The 23,175-nt window shown below is 33.8% G+C and overlaps 1 protein-coding gene across 1 annotated transcript in view; it reads left to right on the forward strand.

The window, feature by feature from the left end:
• LOC120351757 (cadherin-23-like) overlaps positions 1-23,175 on the forward strand; it is a gene marked incomplete in the record, with an annotated part of 175,403 nt that overhangs the window by 85,174 nt on the left and 67,054 nt on the right. The window contains 2 exon segments of the mRNA XM_039429863.1: positions 17,560-18,257; positions 20,572-20,723. Of these exon segments, the coding sequence (XP_039285797.1) occupies positions 18,050-18,257; positions 20,572-20,723 (360 nt within the window).

Here is a 23,175-nt window from a genome sequence, read left to right on the forward strand (position 1 = left end):
CGTCTAATGATAGACAAGGATATCAAATCCTAAAGAGATGCTGACTTTACAACGTTAAACTCTCTATCATTATATAATGATATTAAAATTATTCATAGTATTAATGATTTGTTACATTATTTTGTTTAGAAACCTTATCTTAGAATAAAAATAGAACCAGCATTACCGGCATGTTCCATTCATTGAGAGTTTGAAGTACGGTAAGGTAATGCAGTTTCTTCTTTATCTTCTCTTCCCTTTTCTTATCTTCTCTGCTATTCTTTTCCCTTTTCTTATCTCTTCCCTCCTCTTCTTCTCTCTTCTCATCGCCCCTTTTCTCTTCTCCACTCTTCTATTTTCATCTTCTCTCTTTTCCTCTCTTCATTCTCTCCTCTTCTATTTTCTTCAGTTCTCTTCTACACTCTTCTCTTTCATTTTCTTCATTCTCTTTTCCTCTCTTCTCTTCTCTTCTCTTTCTTTTTCTTCTCCCCACTTTTCCTCTCTTCTCTCCTCTACTCCTCTCTTCTTATCTCTTCACTTATCTCCTCTTTTTCTCTTCTCTTCTCCTCACTTCTCTTCTCTCCTGTTCTCTTCTCTCTTGCTCCATTGTCTTCTTTTCCCGTTTATCTTATTTCCTTTTTTTTCTCACTTCTCTTCTCTCCTGTACTTCTCTCTTCTTTGCTCTTCTCTTGTCTGCTTATCTCTCCTTTCCTCTCCTGTCCTCTTCTCTTTTTCCTCTCTCCTGTTCTCTTCTCTTTTTCCTCTCTCCTGTTCTCTTCTCTTTTTCCTCTCTCCTCTCCTCTCTTCTTTGCTCTTTTCTTGTCTGCTTATCTCTCCTTTCCTCTCCTGTTCTCTTCTCTTTTTCCACTCACCTGTTCTCTTCCCTTCTTTCCCTCTCTCCTCTACTCTCCTCTCCACTCTTCTCTTCTCATCTATTCTCACCTACCTCTTCTCTTCGTTTTTGTATCCTTTCTCTCCCCTGTTTCTACCTCCCGATCCTAACGACAAGGAAACAAGCCTTTTGTTAAGATGCCCTCTGAACTCAGGCGGCAACAATGCACATGCAAATTGCCGTCGTATTATGTCTCTAACCGTCCACTTCCACTTTCGTGATCCCGGTTCTTATATTCTCGTGATTTATCTTCTCGCGTCTAGTACTGACCATTGTTCAGGGCTCTAATCATTCCTTGAATCAGAATATTATTACTGTACACATCACCTTATCAACCAAGCATCAGTAAATCATTCTTCTCGAGTACCTAAAAATAAGCCCACCTTGTAGCAAATAAAGTTTTCCAGTTGTTGAATGGAAACGACCTATTATTGTCAACCCCGCACTCATTTATTAAAACAATTCGACATACTAGTTTCAGTTATTACATAGATATCAATCTCTATAGTTAGGTCCACGTTATAATGGCAGTGGAGAAAGATAGGAGAACAACGTTGCCGATCCTCTGTCTAGTCAATGCCTTCTATAGACGGTAGCTGATACAGGTTTATTGATGTATTGATGTTATTAATTGTTCATTCTCGTTTAAAATAATCAATAATTATATCTTATTAAGAAATTATATTTTTCAATAATTTCATAATGAACTTTTTAATAACTAATGAACTAATTAATATGAAATATTTTGTTAATTAATTATTAATTCTAAATTGTAAGAATACGATTTGGCAACAGATCAAAGCGAGAAAGAGATAGCGCTATGAGCTTTGTTGAATGATAGACAAGGATAGCAATAGCATTGCTAATCAAACACTGCCATTATAACGTGGACCTCACTATAGTAAACTGTAAGCTTAAACATTGAGCAGAAGAATAGTGAATAGTGCGGGAGAAGCCCTACGATTGGCCGTTAGCTGTTGACCAATGAAGGTTCAGTTCAGCTCTACTGTCATTGGCTAAGACTAGACACGCTCAAACATTTAATATGGTCATAAGCGTCAAACAACAACAAAATGATGAAGAGAAACAAATTAACAAACAAAATCAAATAGACAATATGATTAAAAATGGAAGAATTCACTCTTCCAGCTTCCAGCTCAGCTAATAAGAATACATTCTTTCATTCTTCCTGATATTATCCAATTGGTTTTGTAAGTTACTCAGCTTCTCATCATCTGTTGAAGTTTAACGGCTTTCATGACCATATTTGGATTTGTTTTTATGTCTAGTTTCGGCCAATGACAGTAAAGCTCAACATTCATTGGTCTACGATTGAAGCCAATCGTAGGGCTTCATCCATGTCATATTAATAAGCTGATGCCAAGCTTTTTATATCTATATCTTACCGTTTCTGTGAAAATACAGATATAATCAGCTGATTAAAAGTAAATTGCTCATGTTCGCGGCGCGTTTATCTGTACGCACCTTAATGTTGCTCAAGGCTGTGCAAAGGCTGAAAATAAACTTTCTACTGGTAATTTTGTTCAAACATTTTCGATTTGTATACGATTTTTAGATTTGTAATCAATTTTTTGATTTTTAGAAAACATTTTTTTTTCGATCATTACTTTTTGAGATATGAGCGCCTAGAGTTCAAATCTTTGGGACAGGACATTTCGAATTCAGTATGAGATAAATCCATTAGATTTGGGAGATAGATTCCTCATGGTATTGTTGATTGAATAAAACAAATTCAATTTACCAAAAATAACTCAACTAAAAGTTATTTCTGGTAAATTTGAATAACTTTCTCAAAAATTGATATTTTCAGAAAAGTTTTGTTTTATTCAATCAACAATACCATGAAGAATTTATCCTCTGAATCTCATGGATTCATCTCTTACCGAATTTGAAATGTTCTGTCCCAAAGATTTGAACTCTAGGCGCTCATATCTCAAAAAGTAATGATCGGAAAAAATGTTTTCGTGAGAAACTTTTCCATTTTGATAGCTTGATAGTATACAAATCGAAGAACTTTTAAAATATCACCAGTAGAAAGTTTATTTTCAGCAGCATTTGCACAGCCTCTAGTATGCTAGAGATTTATTATGATGTAACAAACGAAAATAGTATCTCAATTGTTCCAATAAATTAGTGGTTTTGACAATATTAAATCGTTCAAATCGTTCCCATTTGTTAGGGATATCTACCACAACATCATCTTAGCAACAACATATAATAGAGCTTCCTAGTTATAGTATCAGATCATTGTATCAGTGAAAAAGTTATAGGCCTAGGTCTTAAGACCTACATTGTGAGAAAAGCATGGATACCGAATGTTGTTCCTTGAAGTTACCTGGTTTGAAATCATGTTTTCTCTGACTTTGTTAATGTATTCTGTCATTCAATTTGATTCCTTGCCACAGGAGACCAAGATTAATGATATTATTGTTGAAGCTTTCCTATGCATAAACTCTGTTATCTACAACAAAGTAGTCAGAAATCATTCTTCTTGCGCTTGGTCTTCTATAATGTTGATGTTTATAAGATACACTTCAAAAAGTATGATATGAGTTAGATATTCAGGTTGGACTAGACAGTTGACGAGTAGGATGACGTTTGTATTTTCATATACTTTCTACTGAATATTCAATTCAATTCAATTTATCTCCATCAAAAAAATACATCAATAAAACATTTACACTACAATTCAATAATAAATATTTTCTGGAAATAAATATTCCCCCACATAGACTATTGGTCCGAGTGTGGAAGAATTCCTATCTATAATAACTGTAAAATAAAAAATTCTGCAGAATTCTACCTTAATATTATTCTCACTAAAGAAAAATAAATATAAATCAATAATAGTTTTTTTTAATAAACAGAGCATGATGTCGTGGGTTTCTTTTATTAAAGACTTAGTATTATGTTGGAGTTCCTATCTCCTAAAGTTTTTAAATTACTAAATAAATATCAAAATCTCACTCTTAAATTCCATTCATTAACCGCAGGTAGTTTGAAGACTAGATAGATAGATAAATAATTTTATTTTCACATTTTTTTACAATTATATCAATGCAATAAGATAAACATTTCACTCTCTGATATCATACAAAACTGTATTGATGAAAGCAAATGAAATATAGTTTGAAGACTATAGATTCTAGAATGGATAACAATTTTATTTTCACATTTTTGTACAATTATATCAATGCAATAAGATGAACATTTCATTCTCCGACATCATACAAAACTGTATTGAAGAAAACAAATGAAATATAGTTTGAAGACTATAGATACTAGAATGGATAACAGCCTTCTTAGTCAAGAGTGTATAGTATACTCTTCGTTAACTTTTGACAAGATAATCTCAAAAGCTAATAATGACTATGTTTACAGTACAGTCATTTTGTACAGCTAAGTGTACCCCACAATTCCATCTATTTTTATTTCTGTGACAATTGAGAGATAAAATTAAAGCTACTGATGAAGTTTTCAATTACTGGATATGCTAGAAGCTTCACAGATAATTGACCGAACAAAGTGAGTTCTTGAATGAAAAAGACTTAGAAATTGTCAAAAAACCACAGAATTATTGATACTTAGAAAGACCGGTTTCGGTTATTACACCATTGTCACCATTGTTAAACTCCGTTTAACTTAGTTTATCAGAGATTGACAATGGTGTAATAACCGAAACCGGTCTTTCTAAGTATCAATAAATCTGTGGTTTTTTGACAATTTCTTAGTCTTTTTCATTCAATATGAATAATTACCACAATATCAACTTCTCAACTACACAAAAAGTGAAGTGAGATTCTATTAACTCGAATTTTTTCCGTCTGTCTGTATGTATGTAACGCATTTACGGCCAAACGCGTTGATAGAATTCTATGAGATTTGGCAGGAATATTACTTTTTCAACTGCGCGTCGATGTATACACAATGCTTTTTGAAATTTTGCATTTTAAGGATAATATGAAAGGAAAAGGAATTTTCTCCATACTCCGATATCACTATATATATATATAGCACAATATCAATGATAGTAGATGATATATATATATATATATATATAATATATATATATATCATCTACTCTGAAGATAGGATTAACCAGACTATGGAATAATTATTTATAATCAATCAGCTGACTAGTAGATTATCCATTGCATGCAATAGATACACAGATGTCTGGAGAAGCCGGCGAACAGATAACACCAGATACTTGTGGCTGAGAAAATTGCGTGAGGTCTACTGTTCACAGAACTACTAGTATTGTGTATACCAATACTATCATGAATGAGTTATACTGTTATGATAAATCGAATAGGATTCAAATCAGAAGAAGATCAGATAGATCGTATATTTTTATTTTCAATCTGAAAATGCATTTGATTTACATCGGTTGATTGACCTGATAGGCATTTTCTCTTCAGCTCAAAAATGAAGCCTTTCATTTTCCTATGACGATTGTCATTTTCAACATCAATTAATTCATATCAATGATGTTTTCCAATTAAATAAAACAATGAAAAATTATAATGTATTTTATATTAAGATTAAGATTTGTTAATATTAAGATTTAGGATTTAATGATTCAGTGAGCTCCTACTTCTGTTATACTATATATATCAACTTCCAATATTCTTGAACTGTCAGTTTCTGGTTTTAACCGTTTTAAATGAAATCATCATCGTCTTCATGATAAAGATTTTAAATAGAGTTCTCCTAGTAGTTATTACACTTCAACCTGTAATCAAAGGTCGAAGATTTTTAATAACACGCTAGACTAATAATGTAATTGCTGTTCGCAAAATAGCAGCTGAAATGACACGGATAAATACACAAGCTTTCACCATCCTGCTGTCAGTTTGGTGTGAAAGTATTCACAAGTAGTTTGTAAGCACTGGCCAGTAGGTACTTGCCACTCATTTTGTGAATGCGGCCTCCATTATCTAGTGAAGTGGACATTCATGTGAACATGACGTGGACATTCAGAGTACCACTTGATTTTCTTGATGTGTTGACTAAATGACTACTGTATCTTAAGAACAAGATTACTAGATGAAGCGGTCTTTTTGACAAGTGAGAAGATGTAGAGGATGTAGTCTTGGAGGAGTGAAAGTTGCGTTTTTCAACCTGAGAATTATTGTTCGAAGAATTAATAAATTAATAGCAGGTGGAACATCAATAAGGAGTATTTTTCACAATGTGCAAGTCTACAGTGTGCCTTGAGAGACGTTGAGTAGTTTTGGAGACTCTTCAAAAGACAATCTTATCAACTTGACTCAACAACTTAAGTTTGTTTCTATTTTTGGTCCTTCAAAATTATTTCTAATATGTGAATATTTCCTATTTTAGTGATAATAATGTAAAAATTTCCTTCTATGTTTGGTTTTGGAGCATCTAAATTTGAAAATCGTTGTAAAAATAATTGAGAACTGAAAATTTTGTGAAGTGAACAACTACATGACAACCTATTTTGGACTATGTGTAACCTTTTATAAATTTGAGAGAGAGGAATAGCACAAGGTTACCTTATTTTTTCTCTCCCTATCATTTTTGATGATGTTTGATGATTTTTTGATGTATGAATCAATAAAGAATAACTAATAAGTATATTTCCCCTGTTTATAAACAGATTATGAATGTCTTTAGAAATGAAGTATATTGTTCTAGAGAGAATTGTGACTACCTAGTAGTTCATCTTCCATTCCACAAGTGGAATAGGTTTCAAGTTTCCATTCTGAGTAAGTGACATTGAATGAGAGTCCATGAATGAGAGTAATTCACTGGCCTTGTGTTATTCTTTGAGAAGACCTTTGCCTTGATGGTTATTTATCATTATTGTTCATTGAATAGTGATAGCTCATTAAAGGTGATAGTTTATACTATAATAATCTGAAACTAAAACATTTGAAATTACTTCTGGGTTTTCATCCAGCTCTAATTCTCTCTTTGTAAAACATGATATCGAAATTTACGGAATTATTGATTCTCGCTTATTTTATTCATTTTGTATTTCTTATTTCAGAGAATGAAGCTGTTCAGTGAGAATAACTGAGTTTCCACTTCAGATATTATGTCATCAGCAGTTCGATCATTGAGTGAGTAGGCTATATTATATTGAAATGTTTATATTTATAATAATAGAAGTAGGTCTATAAAATCACTTCACTTATATGGGCTACTTTTCTTCAAATTAATAAAAAAATATAAAAAAACTTGTAGTATTTCAAAGTTTTGAACTAGAAAATGACCTATGGTCGAAACTAGTCGTTAAAATATTTCAAAGTTCTTCATAAAGGGTACTATAAGTTTTTTATATTGTTTTTATTAAGTAGGTCTATCTTTATCTTTCTTCACAAACTGAACGGAATGATGCTCGATGCTCGGAGAATGAAATAAAACATTGAAATTAGATAGGATAGTTTGATCAGACTCTAGGGCCAAGCAACATTAATTTTTTGTTGCTTGATGCTTTTTTCAATTTTTGCACTGGAGACGGTCGAGTTGGCAGAGTAGGAAGCTCTCCAATTGGCTGATTATCAGCTGATTTCGGGAATCATCTGATAATCAACCTATCGGAAAGCTTCCTACCCTTCCAACTCATCCAACGCCTGAAACCCCGCTTCATATGGCTTGGCCCTAAGGAGATCACGCCGAGGGCTGTCCAGCGCGAAAGCCTACTCGGCTCAACTCACACTTACGCGACTCAGGTCGAGAAGAGACTCGACTCTAGTCGAGAGCATGTGTTTTCAAATGGTAATGTCGCGGAGACTAGAATCGACTGGTCTGAGTGTCACCATTTGGAAACACATGCTCTCGACTAGAGTCGAGTCTCTTCTCGACCTGAGTCGCGAAAGTGTGAGTTGAGCCTAACCGATAAGCAGGAATTGAGGGCGTCTATAAGCGAGGTTCTACACTGAAGTTTCATACGACTCTGTAAATCTGTAGTTCCCCAAACTTTATAGACTGTTCTCTTCTGTTTTCTCTAGGATGCATTGAATATTTGAATACAAATATTTGAAACTGTGAATGGCATAAGAAATTGAACCGATCAGTGAGTGAATCAGCTACAAACTATTACAATTTACAATGCTTCCAGGAAAGTAGGAGAAAAAGGGGAAGATGCGATTCAAATCAGCTGTTTTCCCCCCCTCCCCCTCCCCCCCCCCGCCCCCCCATCACAGCTGACCAGTGACGTCACTTGACCTTGCAGCTGTTCAGTGACGTCATCTGACCTTTTCCCGCCTAAATTTCCCGCCATCTTTCCTAACCTCAAACAAATTTCCCTCCATTTCTGTTCCCGCCATTTTTCCTAACCTCAAACAAATTTCCCTCCACATTTCCTAACCTCTCATTTTTCCTAACCTCAAATAAAGAAGTTCCCTCCATTTTCTTCCCGCCATAAGCTGCGCATGCGCGCGCGCGCTCCAAGTATTGATTTTCACAGACATAATATGAAATAGGCTAGTGAAATTAAATAATTAGAAGTATAACCTCCAACTAGACTTACCTGAAAATCTTTTTTCCCGCCAATAAGCAGACTGCTAAGGCGCGCACACACGCTCAGTGTCCAAGTATTGATTTTCACAGACACAATATTGTTGTATATCTAATAGGTGCTATTTGAAATTTAATAGCTATTGATTTCCACCTCACCCCACCAGTAAGGTTTGTGAGTGAACTCACACACTGAGAGTATTGATTAGCTGTACTGCAGGTTGCGTAATTTACCCCCAATGTTTTTCTCACCTCTGTTATACTCACCTTTGTAGTTATTGATTGGCTAATAAGAAGCCGTAAAAAGGATGCTTGTCTGTCCCGCTGGCGCTCGTGCCAGAGTATTGATTTTCACACACACTGTTTGTGTTGTATATGAAAATAATACAGTGAGTGAAGATGGGTAAAGAAGAGTGAGAGAGAGAGGCAAATAAAATAATATATATTTTTGGTTAACACACACAAAGTACATTTATTTATTCAATTGGTATTACATAATCATGGTCAATTTTAACATTGATTTTTTGATATAGCCATGCAAAGCATGGACAATCTGCAATGAACATCTATAGTTATGTCTATCGGCACCAACACTATTCTGCTGTTGTGCAAGAGATTTTTGTATACATAGACGTATTTCCTCCATTAATGTAAGTAAATAATGTTCTTCACAATAGACATGTGAAATTGAGCTCATTTGATCATTTCTTTTGAAAGGTACATAATTATTTTTAAGTACTCATCAACTTCAACATTATAAAGACTCTATAGTGTGTGTGTGTTTATTCATGTTTTATATATATAAATCTTTGCACTTATTGTTGTATGTTACTATATAGAACTGACACTATATTTGTTTGTTACATTCAGAAGAAAATCATAATGTTATTTTAAAGTACTCATCAACTTCAACAGACTCTATGGTGTGTGTGTTTATTCATGTTTTATATATATATATAAATCTTTGCACTTATTGATGTATGCTACTATATAGCACTGACACTATATTTGTTTGTTACCTTCAGAAGAAGAAGAAAATCATAATGTTTTGAAAATACAAAAATGTATGTGTTTTTGTCAAATCAAATTTGTGACTTGTATGTCACATATAGGTTAATAGCACTCAATCATGTTTGTTTAACAAAAAAGAGTAATCGAAAAAACGTTTTGTGTCCTGTGTGTGTGTGTTCATTACCATAATGTGTTAATAAAAGAAAAAAAACATAACTGAATCACACTAGCTCTCTCTTTCTTTCTTACTTCTCTTTCCTTACTCAAACTAAACTAAAGACAATCAGTTGTAGAGGAAAATCAATATAGCAAGTTTGCTACTTGTGACAGTTTTTTAGATACCCCCCTTTACCCAATAGGTAAGAGGGGAGGGGGGTATCAATTAATCAGCTTCTATTCCTGCCGGGGCTTCTTGTTTGCTGCCAATCAATAACTACAAAAGGTAAGTGGTGCATCAGGTAAGGGAAGACGCAGCGGCGGCGGCGGGGTGAGTTATGCAACCCGCAGTACATCAAAACACTCACTTCTGTGGGTCACAGGGTAAAGTATGCAATCTGCAGTACAGCAAATCAATACTCTCTCTCAGTGTGTTTTCTGGCTCTATGCCCCCGTACAAAACCTTACTGGGAGGGGTAAGGTGGAAAATCAATAGCTATTATATTTCAATAGCAAATTAGATGTACAACAATATTGTGTCTGTGAAAATCAATACTTGGACACTGAGCGCTGTGCGCGCGCGCGCGCTGTAATAGATGACAACTGTTACTACTTCTTAAATATTTAATTTCAATAGCCTATTTCATATTATTATGTCTGTGAAATCAATACTTGGAGCGCGCGCGCGCACACACACGCTCCCCTGTTCCAGGGGGGGCTGGGAAAAAAGATTTTTGGTGGTTAGCCTAAAATCTTCTATAGTAGTAGTTTGAGGATAGAGAAGAAAATTGAGGGAAAATGAGGCGGGGTGCGTGCGCACCCCTGGGCTTATGGCGGGAACAGAAATGGAGGGAACTCCTCCTTATTTGAGGTTAGGAAAGATGGAGGGAAATTTTAAAATATTTAATTACAATAGCCTATTTTCATATTATGTCTGTCTGTCTGTGAAAATCAATACTTGGAGCGCGCGCGCACGCGCAGCTGGAACAAAAATGGAGGGAACTTCTTTATTCGAGGTTAGGAAAAATGGCGGGAACAGAAATGGAGGGAAATTTGTTTGAGGTTAGGAAAGATGGCGGGAAATTTAGGCGGGAAAAGGTCAGATGACGTCACTGAACAGCTGCAAGGTCAAGTGACGTCACTGGTCAGCTGTGATGGGGGGCGGGGGGGAGGGGGAGGGGGGGAAAACAGCTGATTTGAATCGCATCTTCCCCTTTTTCTCCTACTCAGGAAGGAAGGAGTTTGGAAGGAATTCCTTTTTTTAGGAATTCCTTTTTTTAGGAATTCCTTCCTTTTTTAAGGAAGGAATTTGATGGTGTATAGTAGTCTGATAATATCGATTTGATGATTGCGATGAATGTGATTCGAAATTCTCCATTGGCTCTTCAAAAGCAAAACATATTATACAAAAAAAAACGTTCAGCAAGAATATAAGAAACCAATCACCTGCAAGGAAAATCCTGTGCGCAGGTAATGGAAATGATGAATCAATAATTAATTTTTTTGTCCTAATAAATAAATATTAATAAGAATAATAATATTATAATGTTTCAATAAAACAATACTTGGAAAATAATAATCAAGTAGGATTAATGTTGAATGAAAAAGACTAAGAAATTGTCAAAAAACCACGGATTTATTGATACTTAGTAAACCGATACTTAGTAGATTAACAACTATCAGTTTATTATCAGAGATTGACAATGGTTTAATAACCGAGACCGGTCTTTCTAAGTATCAATAAATCTGTGTTTTTTGACAATTTCTTAGTCTTTTTCATTCAATATGAATAATTACCACAATATCAACTTCTCAACTACACAAAAAGTAGGATTAATGTGTCTCCCTCTCCTACTCGTACGAAATGAGATGTTGAAATTCAACTACCGTGTGCTCTCCTGTAAGATTTTGTTCTCTCTATGAGAATACAGTGCAATGTATTATTGCACTGCTGCGGTTATACTGGTCTATACATTATGTGCTGTATTTATACCCATGATCCTAAAATCCATCATCCTCCAACTGCTTCAACGAGTACAAGGGGCCCACAAACAAGCTCTTGAGAAGTCAGTAGAAGTCTGCACGACTTCGTAGCCTCATGAAATAATGAGAATAGTTCACTATCCACGAACATTCTAGATTAACTGTAAACAACAAAATGATCTCATAACTGTCCCAATCTTATTTCACTTTGGCATCTGCTATAACCTTTGAATAGATCCCTGGATCATTAGTCAATGGGCTTGGCAAGCCCTTGTTCAAGCTGATTGCTATCATTCCTTATTCAGCTCTGAAAACAATGATTTTTTGCAAGTTATCTCTCCTGTTCAGATATCCATTATCCTCCTCTCTAGTCCAATGTGAATTATCAATGCTGCAGACCCTTTCATTGCGCAATAAAAGTGAAAGGTCAACGTTTTGTTGTCTATTGTAGCGTACTTCCCCATAATTATTTTGTAAATAGTGTTTATACTTCAATCTTTTCTCGATTTGAGAATTTCGTCACAGTTCCTTATCAAGATAACAGGAAGGAACCTAGAATGAAATAACGTTTATTCAAAAACGTTTTTGCTATAGCTTGAAATATTTAGATCCGTGGTTGATAGTTGGCTCTTGAATAGTTTATCCTATTTATCTCAATAAGTTTTTCCATGCTATGATAATGATACCTATTCACTTTTATCATGAAAAATAATTCACATTCACAACTTAGTTTTGTAGCCTTTAGCCTATAAAGGCCTCTCTCCAACTCTGATTTGAATTGGAGAATTTTCAATACCAATAAATGCAAATCAAAATTGTAATAAAAATATTCCGCACCCGCAAACGGGCTGTTTTATTTCGTTGTATTCAAGATGCATTTAACTTTTGAACATCGTTTCCGAAAAAGGGGCCTTTGATGATGTGCACCCAGTGAGTATATAGAATGTACTCACTCATTCTATATCTTGTACTTACTAAGTCTTATTCTGTACTCATTCTATACTCACTGTGTGCACCACGCTCTTGAAACGTTACTCTGGTGTCATTTTTTGAACTATCAAGTTACCAAAATGAATTAAATTTTAAGGAAAAACTTTTTTATCATCGGTTTTACTTTTTCAAATAAATGGCCGTCTAGAGTTGAAATCTTTGTGGTGACGAGTCATTTCAGGATTGATAGCTAATAAATTAATGAAGTTTTGAGAGTACACTTTCCAATGTAAATTGTTTATCAAATTACTTGGGCCTATTCCATTTTCCAGAATGTCTAATCTAGAGAAATTTATTACAGTTTTTTTTTTCAAACAAAAAATTCTTTATTGGTTCTTGAAAACCAAAAAATATACAAATAACAAAACTCAGCAAAAATATAAGAAACCAAAACACCTGCAAGGGAAATCCTCACTCAGGGAATTCCTCATTGTATTGTGTCCGTACAGGTTAGCAGACTTCCTTGTTGAATAATGTTTGATTGATATCTGTTATGTTGGATCTGTTGTGTTGAAATAGGAGGGATGGTAGATATTAGATTAAACTTTGACGTGTCATATACTGCGGGATCGTTGCTCCCTTAATGCAGTTCAGTAATTGTGACGAACAAAAAAAAGTAAAGTAAAGTAAAGTAATCCTGTGAGCAGGTGAGAGTTGGAGAGTTGCTAATACTCTCCAATACGAGTCATTAAGAACTTACAAAAGATGAAATAAGAAATTATATAATTTAATAATGAAAGAAGATGAAGTTTTAAATAATAACTCAAAATAATTCAAATAGGGTTATTCTTCAAATCACTTAAATGCTTGATACTTCAATAACCGTGCACAATTTAATTCCACAAATTCAAACAACAGGGTCTCCAGGGTCTATTATTCTTTTACATGGATGGTGCTGTAGTCTTCAGAATGTATGGCCACATAATACAAATATTCTGTATTTGCTGTATTCAAAAATGCTGTATTTGTCTTCAGAATGTATGGCCTAATAGTACTTTCGCTGTGCTGTGTTCACATCTGCGCTCAACTCTACTTGGTACGGCATGACTCAAATATTGCCAGTACATCAGGTAAAGGTAGGCTCACCTTATTGGCGAACTACTCTACTCTACTCTTATCTACCCGGCTGCAGATTAGTGCAAGTAGGAATACCGTAGTTTGCTAATTGGATGTAATCTAGTCAGTGTGTGATTCGCAATCAGATAATGCAATGATGTAGCAGTGTTTTGGGGGCGCGCTGTGCTTACATTTGTTTGATTGATGCAGATTTATGCTGTTGGTCAGTGACCACCAAGGATCCGTGTCCAGCTTTCAAGGTCCAATAACCAAGAGTGTTATTTCTGTTGCTGACCCTCTGCTGTGTTGTACTGCTCTGGGTACTCTTTGTTCTAACCTGAATCGCACTGGTTTATAGCTCATGTACTTTACTAGCAACTTGGGAGTTCAAATAGATTATCCTCTCGTTATTCTGTGGGTTTGTTTTGGTGGAGCAATAAATTTTATGTTGGGAAAATTAGCTTTAATCTAGAACTAGGCACAAGTAATGATAATAGGGATAGGGTGCTAAAAGTTGATCTATGTCTGTGAATTTTTATCCTCATGGTCTTCTTCTTCATGGCGGAGGTTGGCTATCATGATGGCGATTTTTATTTTATTCTCAGCTGCTCTGAATAGGTCGTTATCGTTAGACGTACACTGGGAACCAATCCCTTGAGTTGCGAACCATAAATATTATTCTACTCTATTTTTAGTGGATAATTAAAGATAAATAATCCATAAAAAGGGTAGTCAATTGAAATTTGAAGTAGACTAAAAAATAATAATTTATCTATGTCAGTGAACCTTCATCTTTATGCACTCGGATCATGAAGACTCGGATCTATTGTTCAGTGAATGAATGAATAGAAATGATCCATCAATGGGGAAGACAATTAGAATTTGAGATAGACAAAAAACTGTCTATAACTTGCATAAAATAAATAATAGGAATAGAATGCTAAGAGGTTATCTATGTCCATGTATAAGTATCTATCTTTATGAAATGCCCATAAATATTATTCCACTCTACAGTATTTTTTCAGTGGATGATTGGACAGGCATAATAGAGGGAGACAATTTAAATTTGATGTAGACTAAAAAATAATTGTCCATCTAGATGTAGTAAAATTGTAGTGAATAAATGATTTCCAAATTCATAGCATTCATCAGTGCTGAAATCTCTTTCTATAAGGTCTACCAAATCATGAAATTCGTTTTTTGTAATAGATTGTGTGTGTGTTACATCACAGATAGTTAATAGAAAATCTTTAGAAAAATGGTAGAAAAATAATAATTCTTAGCGCAACCATCTCAATAGAAATCTCATTCAGAAATGAAAATTGTTGAGCTTACTGAACCCAATAAGGTATGTTTCATTCCTTATAATTTTTTAAGGTTTTTAAGCAAGATGGAAAATCAGGTATTGGTACTTCAAAAATGTGATTAAAATCATGTTCTTTCTATTTCTACTTTTGTTGAGAGAATTTGGGTGTAATTTACTCCTCCATTAAGTGTAGAGTACTTCATGAAGTACCTACTTCAATTAGTAAATAACCATTGACTAATTCATGAAATTCATCTTTCAATACAACTATTAGAAACGCAACAGCATATTCTCTGCCAGTTATAATTTTTTTTCAAATTATGTTGATAAAAAACATTTCTAGCTTTGTAGTCTTTTCAAAAATTACACATGATAATTTTTCTTAGTCTCCTTTCTTCTCATTCAAATTTAATGACGTTATGAACAGAGATATTGTGGAATTTCTCCATATTAAGGTGAAATGAAAACGGAACTAATATTGGAACTGACAATATCGTTTTCATTTAACTTTAATGATAATGTAAAAATATTATAATAATCACCTATTGGAAGCTGAGCCTCATACATACTTGTATTTGGACATTCGTTTTGTATGCTTTGATGATCACTTTTGCTGTGTTAATAGGAGTGATATTGACAGGAGTTGTAACTCCCAAATTCTACTCAATTTTAAATATTACTCAATTTCAAATATTATCGAATATTCGATAATAATTTCAATTTTATTATTACTTAATTTTAAATATTATCGAATATTCGATTTTATCTCTCATCAAACATTATTTTCCCTCACTAAATTATTCTAAAATCATTGGGTATGATTTATAATATTATAGAATATTTCATCAATTTTATTTTTCTTTTGTATATCTTCTGTATTTAAATTATTAAGCATTGTAATATTTAAAAACTTGGAAATAAACACATTTTTGACTTTGGAAAAATTATGCACAGTAGTAGGTTGTTTTGTTGAACATCATTTTCTCCAAATCCATAAAATAGCATCAAAAGTTGTAAAAAGCAAATTACAGTTGAGCCAGGAACTATTGAAGTGGTGAACCGTTACTAGTCGCCTATTTTCACTTAGAAGAAATTATTCCGTGGCAAAACTATGACCGAAACACGTGACTAATGAGTATGTCCCACATCCATTGCCACTGCAGCATGCAACCTCTATTACCCCAAACTGTACCGGTAAATCATACAGAAGCACTTCTCTCGGTCTTTCTGCTAACTCTTGCACTAAAGCAAATAAACAGCTTGATTATTCCCCGATTATTTCTTCAAGGTGACGTGTTTTACAATGACTTCAAAGAGATTACCTACTTTATGTGAAGATTTTTTTAAATCTAAAGGTGCGTACAGATTTACGCGCCGCGAACATGAGCAATTCACTTTTTAACAGCTGATGCCAAACTTTCTATAACTGTATCTTACCGTTTCTGTAAAAATACAGATATAGTCAGCTGATTAAAAGTGAATTGCTCATTTTCGCGGCGCGTATATCTGTACGCACCTTAAGGAATCACTTTATGTGAAGATTCTATTGAATCCATTATTCTTAGTAATTTATGAGAATTTGTATATTTTTGACCTGGATTTTTGTATGTAATTTGATTTATAATATCGTTTTGGCAAAATAAAACTGAATTATTTGATTTGAAGTCACTATGGTAACTTTACAGTGACTATATATAGCCTCTATAATGTGTTCAAACAATTAGCACCGGTAGCTACTTCATGTGTTGGATGATAGACCCATACAATTTCATTAAAAATAGGTAACCTGGTTTGTCAAATGTTAAGGTGTAGTATCAAAGCGGTCAGGTCAACCTGTAGGCCAACAATTATTAAGTTTTACAATGAGGACTTCGCGATATTAATGCTCATATTATTTCTTTTCATATATGATAGCCTACTTCTCTTATGCAGTTGTACAATTTGCTGGATGCAGGAACGCTTAGAAGTGTTTATTTTGCTGTGTTTCATTCTCTTCTTTCATACGGTGTTATATTTTGGGGCAATTCAACTCATGCAATACAGGATTCAAAAGTGGGCAGTTAGAGTGATGATGGGTGAATCTATTAGAGCAAGTTATAGAGATTATTTCAAAGAGTTAAAGATTCTCCTACTACCAGGTGTATATATTTTGGAGGCTCTTTGTTTTATTGATAGGAATAAAGATAGGTTCAATACAGGAGAGTTGTTCCACTCATACAATACCAGATATAGACAAAACCTCAGAGACGACATTCATCGAACTGGTATGTATGAGAGGGGGGTAAAGAGTGCAGGAATTCGGCTATATAATTCATTGCCAATATGCATAAAGGCTCTTACAGGTGAAAAATTCAGAATTAAGGTGAGGGAGGAGTTGTTGCAGGTTTGTCCTTATTCCAGTGAGGAATTCTTTTTGCATTATGGAATGCAAAGATTGACGACTTATATTATAATTGACAAATCCTTATACCCCTTTCATAGGTGGTCAGTAGGATGAAAAATGAAATGAAATTTCTATTACAGTAATCAATGGATTCATAATAATTTTAAAGTATGAATTTTGCAATTTATTCAAATATTTTTAACTGTCCTCCATTTGAATCGAATTGACTACACATGTTGATTGAAAATTTTCATTGAAAATATAATAACAGGAGTTATTTGTTTGTTACAGGAACTCAGAAACCATCAGGAATCAAGTGCCATACTGAAGGATCGTGCTAACAAAAAATAATGTCAAGAAAGTGGACCATACACTGTGATTCAATGAGTGGTTTATTTTATGACAATAGTATGAATCAAATCATTCCACCCCAAACGTGTTAGCGTAAAATAATGTCAAAAAAGTGCACAAAGCTCTGTGATTCAATAAGTGACGATAGTATGAATTCCACACAGTGTGTGAGATATTAGTGAATAATTTTTCCCGGTCTACAAATGCGCCAATAAAAAATGTTCTATTCCACCAATTGTATTTGAGTTAGCTGAAGATATTAGTGAATAATTTGGCCCGGTGTACAAATGTGCCAATATAAAATGTACTATTTCACTTAATAAAGATATAGGCTATTAGAGAATAGTCATATTTTGCCCGGTGTACAAATGCGCTCTAATGGTTGGCGGGGCAGAGAGCGGGGCACTGCTGCTGCTGCCTAGATGCTATTATGGGAAGCTTGTGGCGCGACTTGTGGCCCGGTGGCAGTCGCCCGCGACTGTGGCGCGGCTGGGAGTGGCGCTTCTTCATCGCTGTGGTCTGCTTCCCGCAGTCACTGATATTCGGTGGCGCGCTCGCCAATAGTCCTCCCCGATTCCTCATCGACGGGCAGACGGAAATCGTCCTCAGGTTCAAGGAGGGAAAGGATACGCCCGTGGGTGAGTTTCACTCCGCTTTTTGCGCTCATTTAAATCAACTACTGGAAAGAAACAATTATCGCCGAGTTCGCTTTGTGCACCGTTTCTTTCCTGTTCACCTTTGTTTTGCCAAGATTGCGGGTTCTTTTCAGTTTGGCTACTAGCCATGATGTGCTGATTAAAGGCCTTCTTTCGAATGTCAAAGTTTAAATCACAAAATTATATACTAGCAGGTAACCCGTGCTCCACAAGGGTCTAATTAAAAACTTGACGTAATGAAATCTTGAAGAATTGAAAACATGCTCATAACCATCCTCGGTAATTGAAGAATCTATATGCAAAATTTCAAGTTAATCAGTTCAGTAGTTAAAACGTGATGATGCGTCATTCGTGAATTTCCAATCCCCTACATGTATAAGCCATCAGTTCTTTCCTTAAGGTATAGATTATAATATTGATATTTTTAGGATGATGATGATTCAATTATTCAATTACTTATTTCAGACGATTAGTACATGAAATACATTAGGCTATGTCAGTAGTAACAATCCTCATTAAAATACAAATACAATCCTTAATAACAATATAATTTATATTCAATTTATGATTTATTCAAAATAATTTATAATTTATGTAGTTAATACAAAACAAACAATGCAACAGCAGGCTTTAGCATCGATGCAAAACTAATTCTCTAAAACTCTATTCGGTTTTTCAACAATCATGTAGATTACAATGAATTACCCTAAATCATGGAAATAGAAATAGAAATTTTGTTGACTGTTTTTCAATAATCATGTAGATTACAATGAATTACCCTAAATCATGGAAAAAAGAGCACACCTATACAATCTTTTCTCTATGTCTGTTCTGGGGTCAAAAATTCTCTTCCAAAATTTTCCCTCTATTTATACCTACTTTTTAAGCATTTATTACCTGGACTAATTAGAGAGCTGTCAAACTAAGTATTTGTATTTTAGGAGAGAAAAATTACTGTTATTATGTTGGATATTCATTATTTTCTATAATATTAAATTAATGGTGAATTTAAAAGCACTTTAATGTGGATTACTGTAGGCCTACTTTCAAATGAAATGTGGATTTTACATCAAAAGTGAATTCAAATTCAACAAAGGGTTATAGAGGGAAAAATCTAGGGTAGTAGGAAGGTAAACATATCAAGAGTCCCCCAGTATAGAGTTTTGTAATATCTTCAATAGTTTTTGTGATAATATGATGCAATTTTTATATGATATATTATGATCTTGAGATGAGTGCGTTATTTTTAAAAACACAGGTTTTTATCCGACATTTTAGAGCTTGTAACTCTCAATAAATGTATAAAAAAATAGGCCTACTAATTGAAATGAATTGAATTGAAAAGCATTGAATTCTTTTTGATTTGATGTATTATTTTACTATTATAACACCATTTATAACAGGTATCATAGACCCAGGATTTTTAGTCCTTGAATATAGCTTTTGAATTTGGAACCAAATCGTACACTACACATCAAGCGCTATCTAACAGGAGGTTGTAAAACTTCTAGTAAGAATTCTACACTGTCATTTTCATGCAAACTTAGAAAGGCTATTTTTCAAGAATATCAATCTACAGATTGATTAATTTGCAATAAAACTATGAATTTTGTGAGATTTTTACTAGAAAGAAGTGATTTTCATTAGAAAAAAATTGAAATTTGTTGTCAGAAATTCATATAAACGTCGAAAATACATCGTACTTCACAGCTCGCGCAGAGCGTTTTTGGATTCGCTGTAAGTATATAAGCAAGTTCTAGAGCAACATTCTCTCGGGGAGTCCGATCTCACTAGGCATCAAACCTGCATCCTTGTAGAAACCAATCTGAAAAAACAAACCAATTCAAACTGCAATCTATGTCTAAGTGGGGGCTTTGACTTCCTTTTTGGTAAAATACGCTACTTATTGAGAAATTTTTTTTAATCAAGTAATTACGTCAAGTAGGGTAGGTATTTATTTTCAAAAACTTTTAGAATTATACAAAACATAATATTTTAACCTAAAACTAAATAACTTAAGTTTTGATGATGTACCTATTTTGTTGTAGACTGGAATTTCTACAACTATTTTTTTAAATACGGTGTTTGAAAGATTTTTTATTCAAGTAATTAAGTAGGGTATTCATTCTTAATAACTCAAATACAGTAATTGAGCAAATCATAACAGCATAACATAACCTAAAACAACTAACATCAATGCATCATAATTCATAACATAACCTAAAACTAAATAAGTGTTTATTCTGCATTTTGTTTATCTATTTTTTTAATATTTGGCATAATTATTCTTTAACAGGAAGTCTCATCTACAGACTTCGTGGAACTGATCCTGATGGAGATCCACTCACGTTTGGAATTCGTGAGCAGATCGGAAATGAAATTCTTCGCATCGAAAATCTTGGAACCAACGAAGCCAATGTTTACCTCAAAAAGGAGCTTGATCGAGAGGTAAGAATTTTTATTTAGACTGTTAATTCCTCAAAAAAATTTCTTACGGTAATCAATCTCTACTGAATTTGGTACCTTTGAACTACATTCTCAAATCTTGAAACCATTTACAACTCTACAGGTAGGCCTGCAGCCTCTTTGTTTATTTATTCATTTATTAATACAAAACATTAGCTATACCTGGGAAGTAGCAACAGATTCAGCCTAAAACGGATGTTCATCTCCCAAAGTCTATCAACAGTAAGTTAATTCAAAATTTTCAAAAGATAGGTTAGGTTATGCCGCATCCACACATGTTGGCCCAATGACAACCAGCGCCAGTGTGTGGATGAATGGTTTGCCAGCGTTGGCCTTCACTGGCCTCTATTTGCCTACGTTGGGTTACCAGGCTGGGCCAAAATGCAGGCAAGCTAGGATCTTGACTTGTGGTGGGGGGGTTGTCCGGGGGACACCCCTCCGTTCTACTAACTCGGTTCAAATAACTTAGTACTGTTTTATCGCAAACCTACTACTCTGATAAATTAGAATTATTATAAAAATTTCAGACTTCAAAATGTTATAAAAATACATTTTTTACGCCGCCCCACTACCCACTATGTTTTTACCCTAAACATAGAATAAACAATCTAGATTAATAGATTGTTAATCTAGATTTGTTATTCTATGCCCTAAGGGTGTGATCTCATTGTATGCGCAAGTAAACGCTTTGTTATGAATGACCAAGCGTGCAGATGAAAAACAAAATCTGGCAAGCGAGCAATAGGGTCACTCACACTGAAATTAAACTGTCACAACGTTTTTCAATGGCACTTTCCAGATTTTTTTTCGGCTCATGCAAGATTCGAAGTGCACTTGCATTAAGCTTACGCATTCAATGTGATCACAGCCTTACATATAGTTTATGCCGATTGAAGTTACGCTTTTACATGGGTGTATAACTGCTTTTTCATAAATTATTAGTTACTGTACGTTATTCCATGGATGCAAAATGAATTTCTCAACTCAATTTTCGTCAATATCTCAGTCACGAATAAAATATTAGTTACTGTACTCCATGAATACAAAAACATTTCCTCAACCTATCTTCGTCTATATCTCAAAGTCTATTTATTTCATTTATTTTCATGGTTGAATAGTCATATCCTCACATTAAATACAAGCAAAACAAAATATGTAACATTTTCTCCTTATAATAGTGGCCAGCCACCAGAAGAGTTAAATTTATTCATTCATAATCACAATAGAATAATTCAAAACTGCACTTGTCCATCAATAGAAAGAGTAAAATCAATAAAATACTTAGGTGTGATAGTAGATCGAAATATTAGATGGGACATTCATATTAACCAACTATGCCATAAACTTAAATACTTAATCAATATATTTTACAGAATAAATGCATTAAAGAACTTAGATATAATAAGAACAATTTATTACGCCTATGCCCACTCGCTTTTCTATTACAATATTGAAGTTTGGGGAGCAGCCTATGATACCCACTTAAAAAAACTATTCATAATCCAAAAACATATTATTAGAGCGGCGCTAGGTAGGCCCAGGCGTTATCCCAGCAGGAATATCTTTGAAGAAATTGGCTTTACCCTCGCTAAGTCAAACCTACATAACAAATTTAATCTTATTCCTGAACAAAAATAATCACCTTTTTACTCCTCGAACTGTTCCTTATAATATATGTCCCACTGTAGTTAACACTTTTAATATAGATTTTACAGCATTAACAACGTGCAAACGCCAATTGGAGTATCAAATAAGTAAGTTGATAAATAAAATTCCGGAAGACTTTATCAATACAAAAATAACTAAAACTAAACTTAATTCAATAAAGGAATGGGTGAAAATAAATTATTAATTTAAAATTCCCAATTGATAAACGAAACATATTTTTCAATTTTTCTTAAATACCGTATGTATAGCCTAATGTTATTAATAATGTTTATTGAAGTATGCAAATGTCCACTAGTTTATTTTGAAATTCTAGTGCTATTTAAAATATTTGAAGTATCTTGGTTATATTATATATGATTAATTATATTACATTAAGTATATGATTTTTTATTTTTATTTGTCTATCTGTATTGTACTGGTCTGGATTATATTATAAAGAGCTCTATTAATTCTAAAATCATGTTAAAATATAGGTAAGAAATGTTTTGAACTTGTGGCTAGAGCACAAGATTTCTTTTTCTAGCCACGCCAATTATTTAACTACAAATTATTTATTCATTTTCATGTAAACTGTTGTTAACTGGTGAATAAAATTTGATTTGATTTATACTAGTAGTTCTGTGAACAGTAGACCTCGCGCTCTGTAAGTTACATTTACCTGTTGTCATGTTTTCTCAAAAATTAATAAAAATTATTTATCAATTTAAAATGTCTAGAAAAAATCCTAAATAAACATAGAGCTTTCTGTCCTATCGTACCGTGACGT

Source organism: Nilaparvata lugens, chromosome 1, assembly GCF_014356525.2.
Source record: "Nilaparvata lugens isolate BPH chromosome 1, ASM1435652v1, whole genome shotgun sequence".
In the NCBI taxonomy this organism is placed as follows: Eukaryota; Metazoa; Arthropoda; class Insecta; order Hemiptera; family Delphacidae; genus Nilaparvata; species Nilaparvata lugens.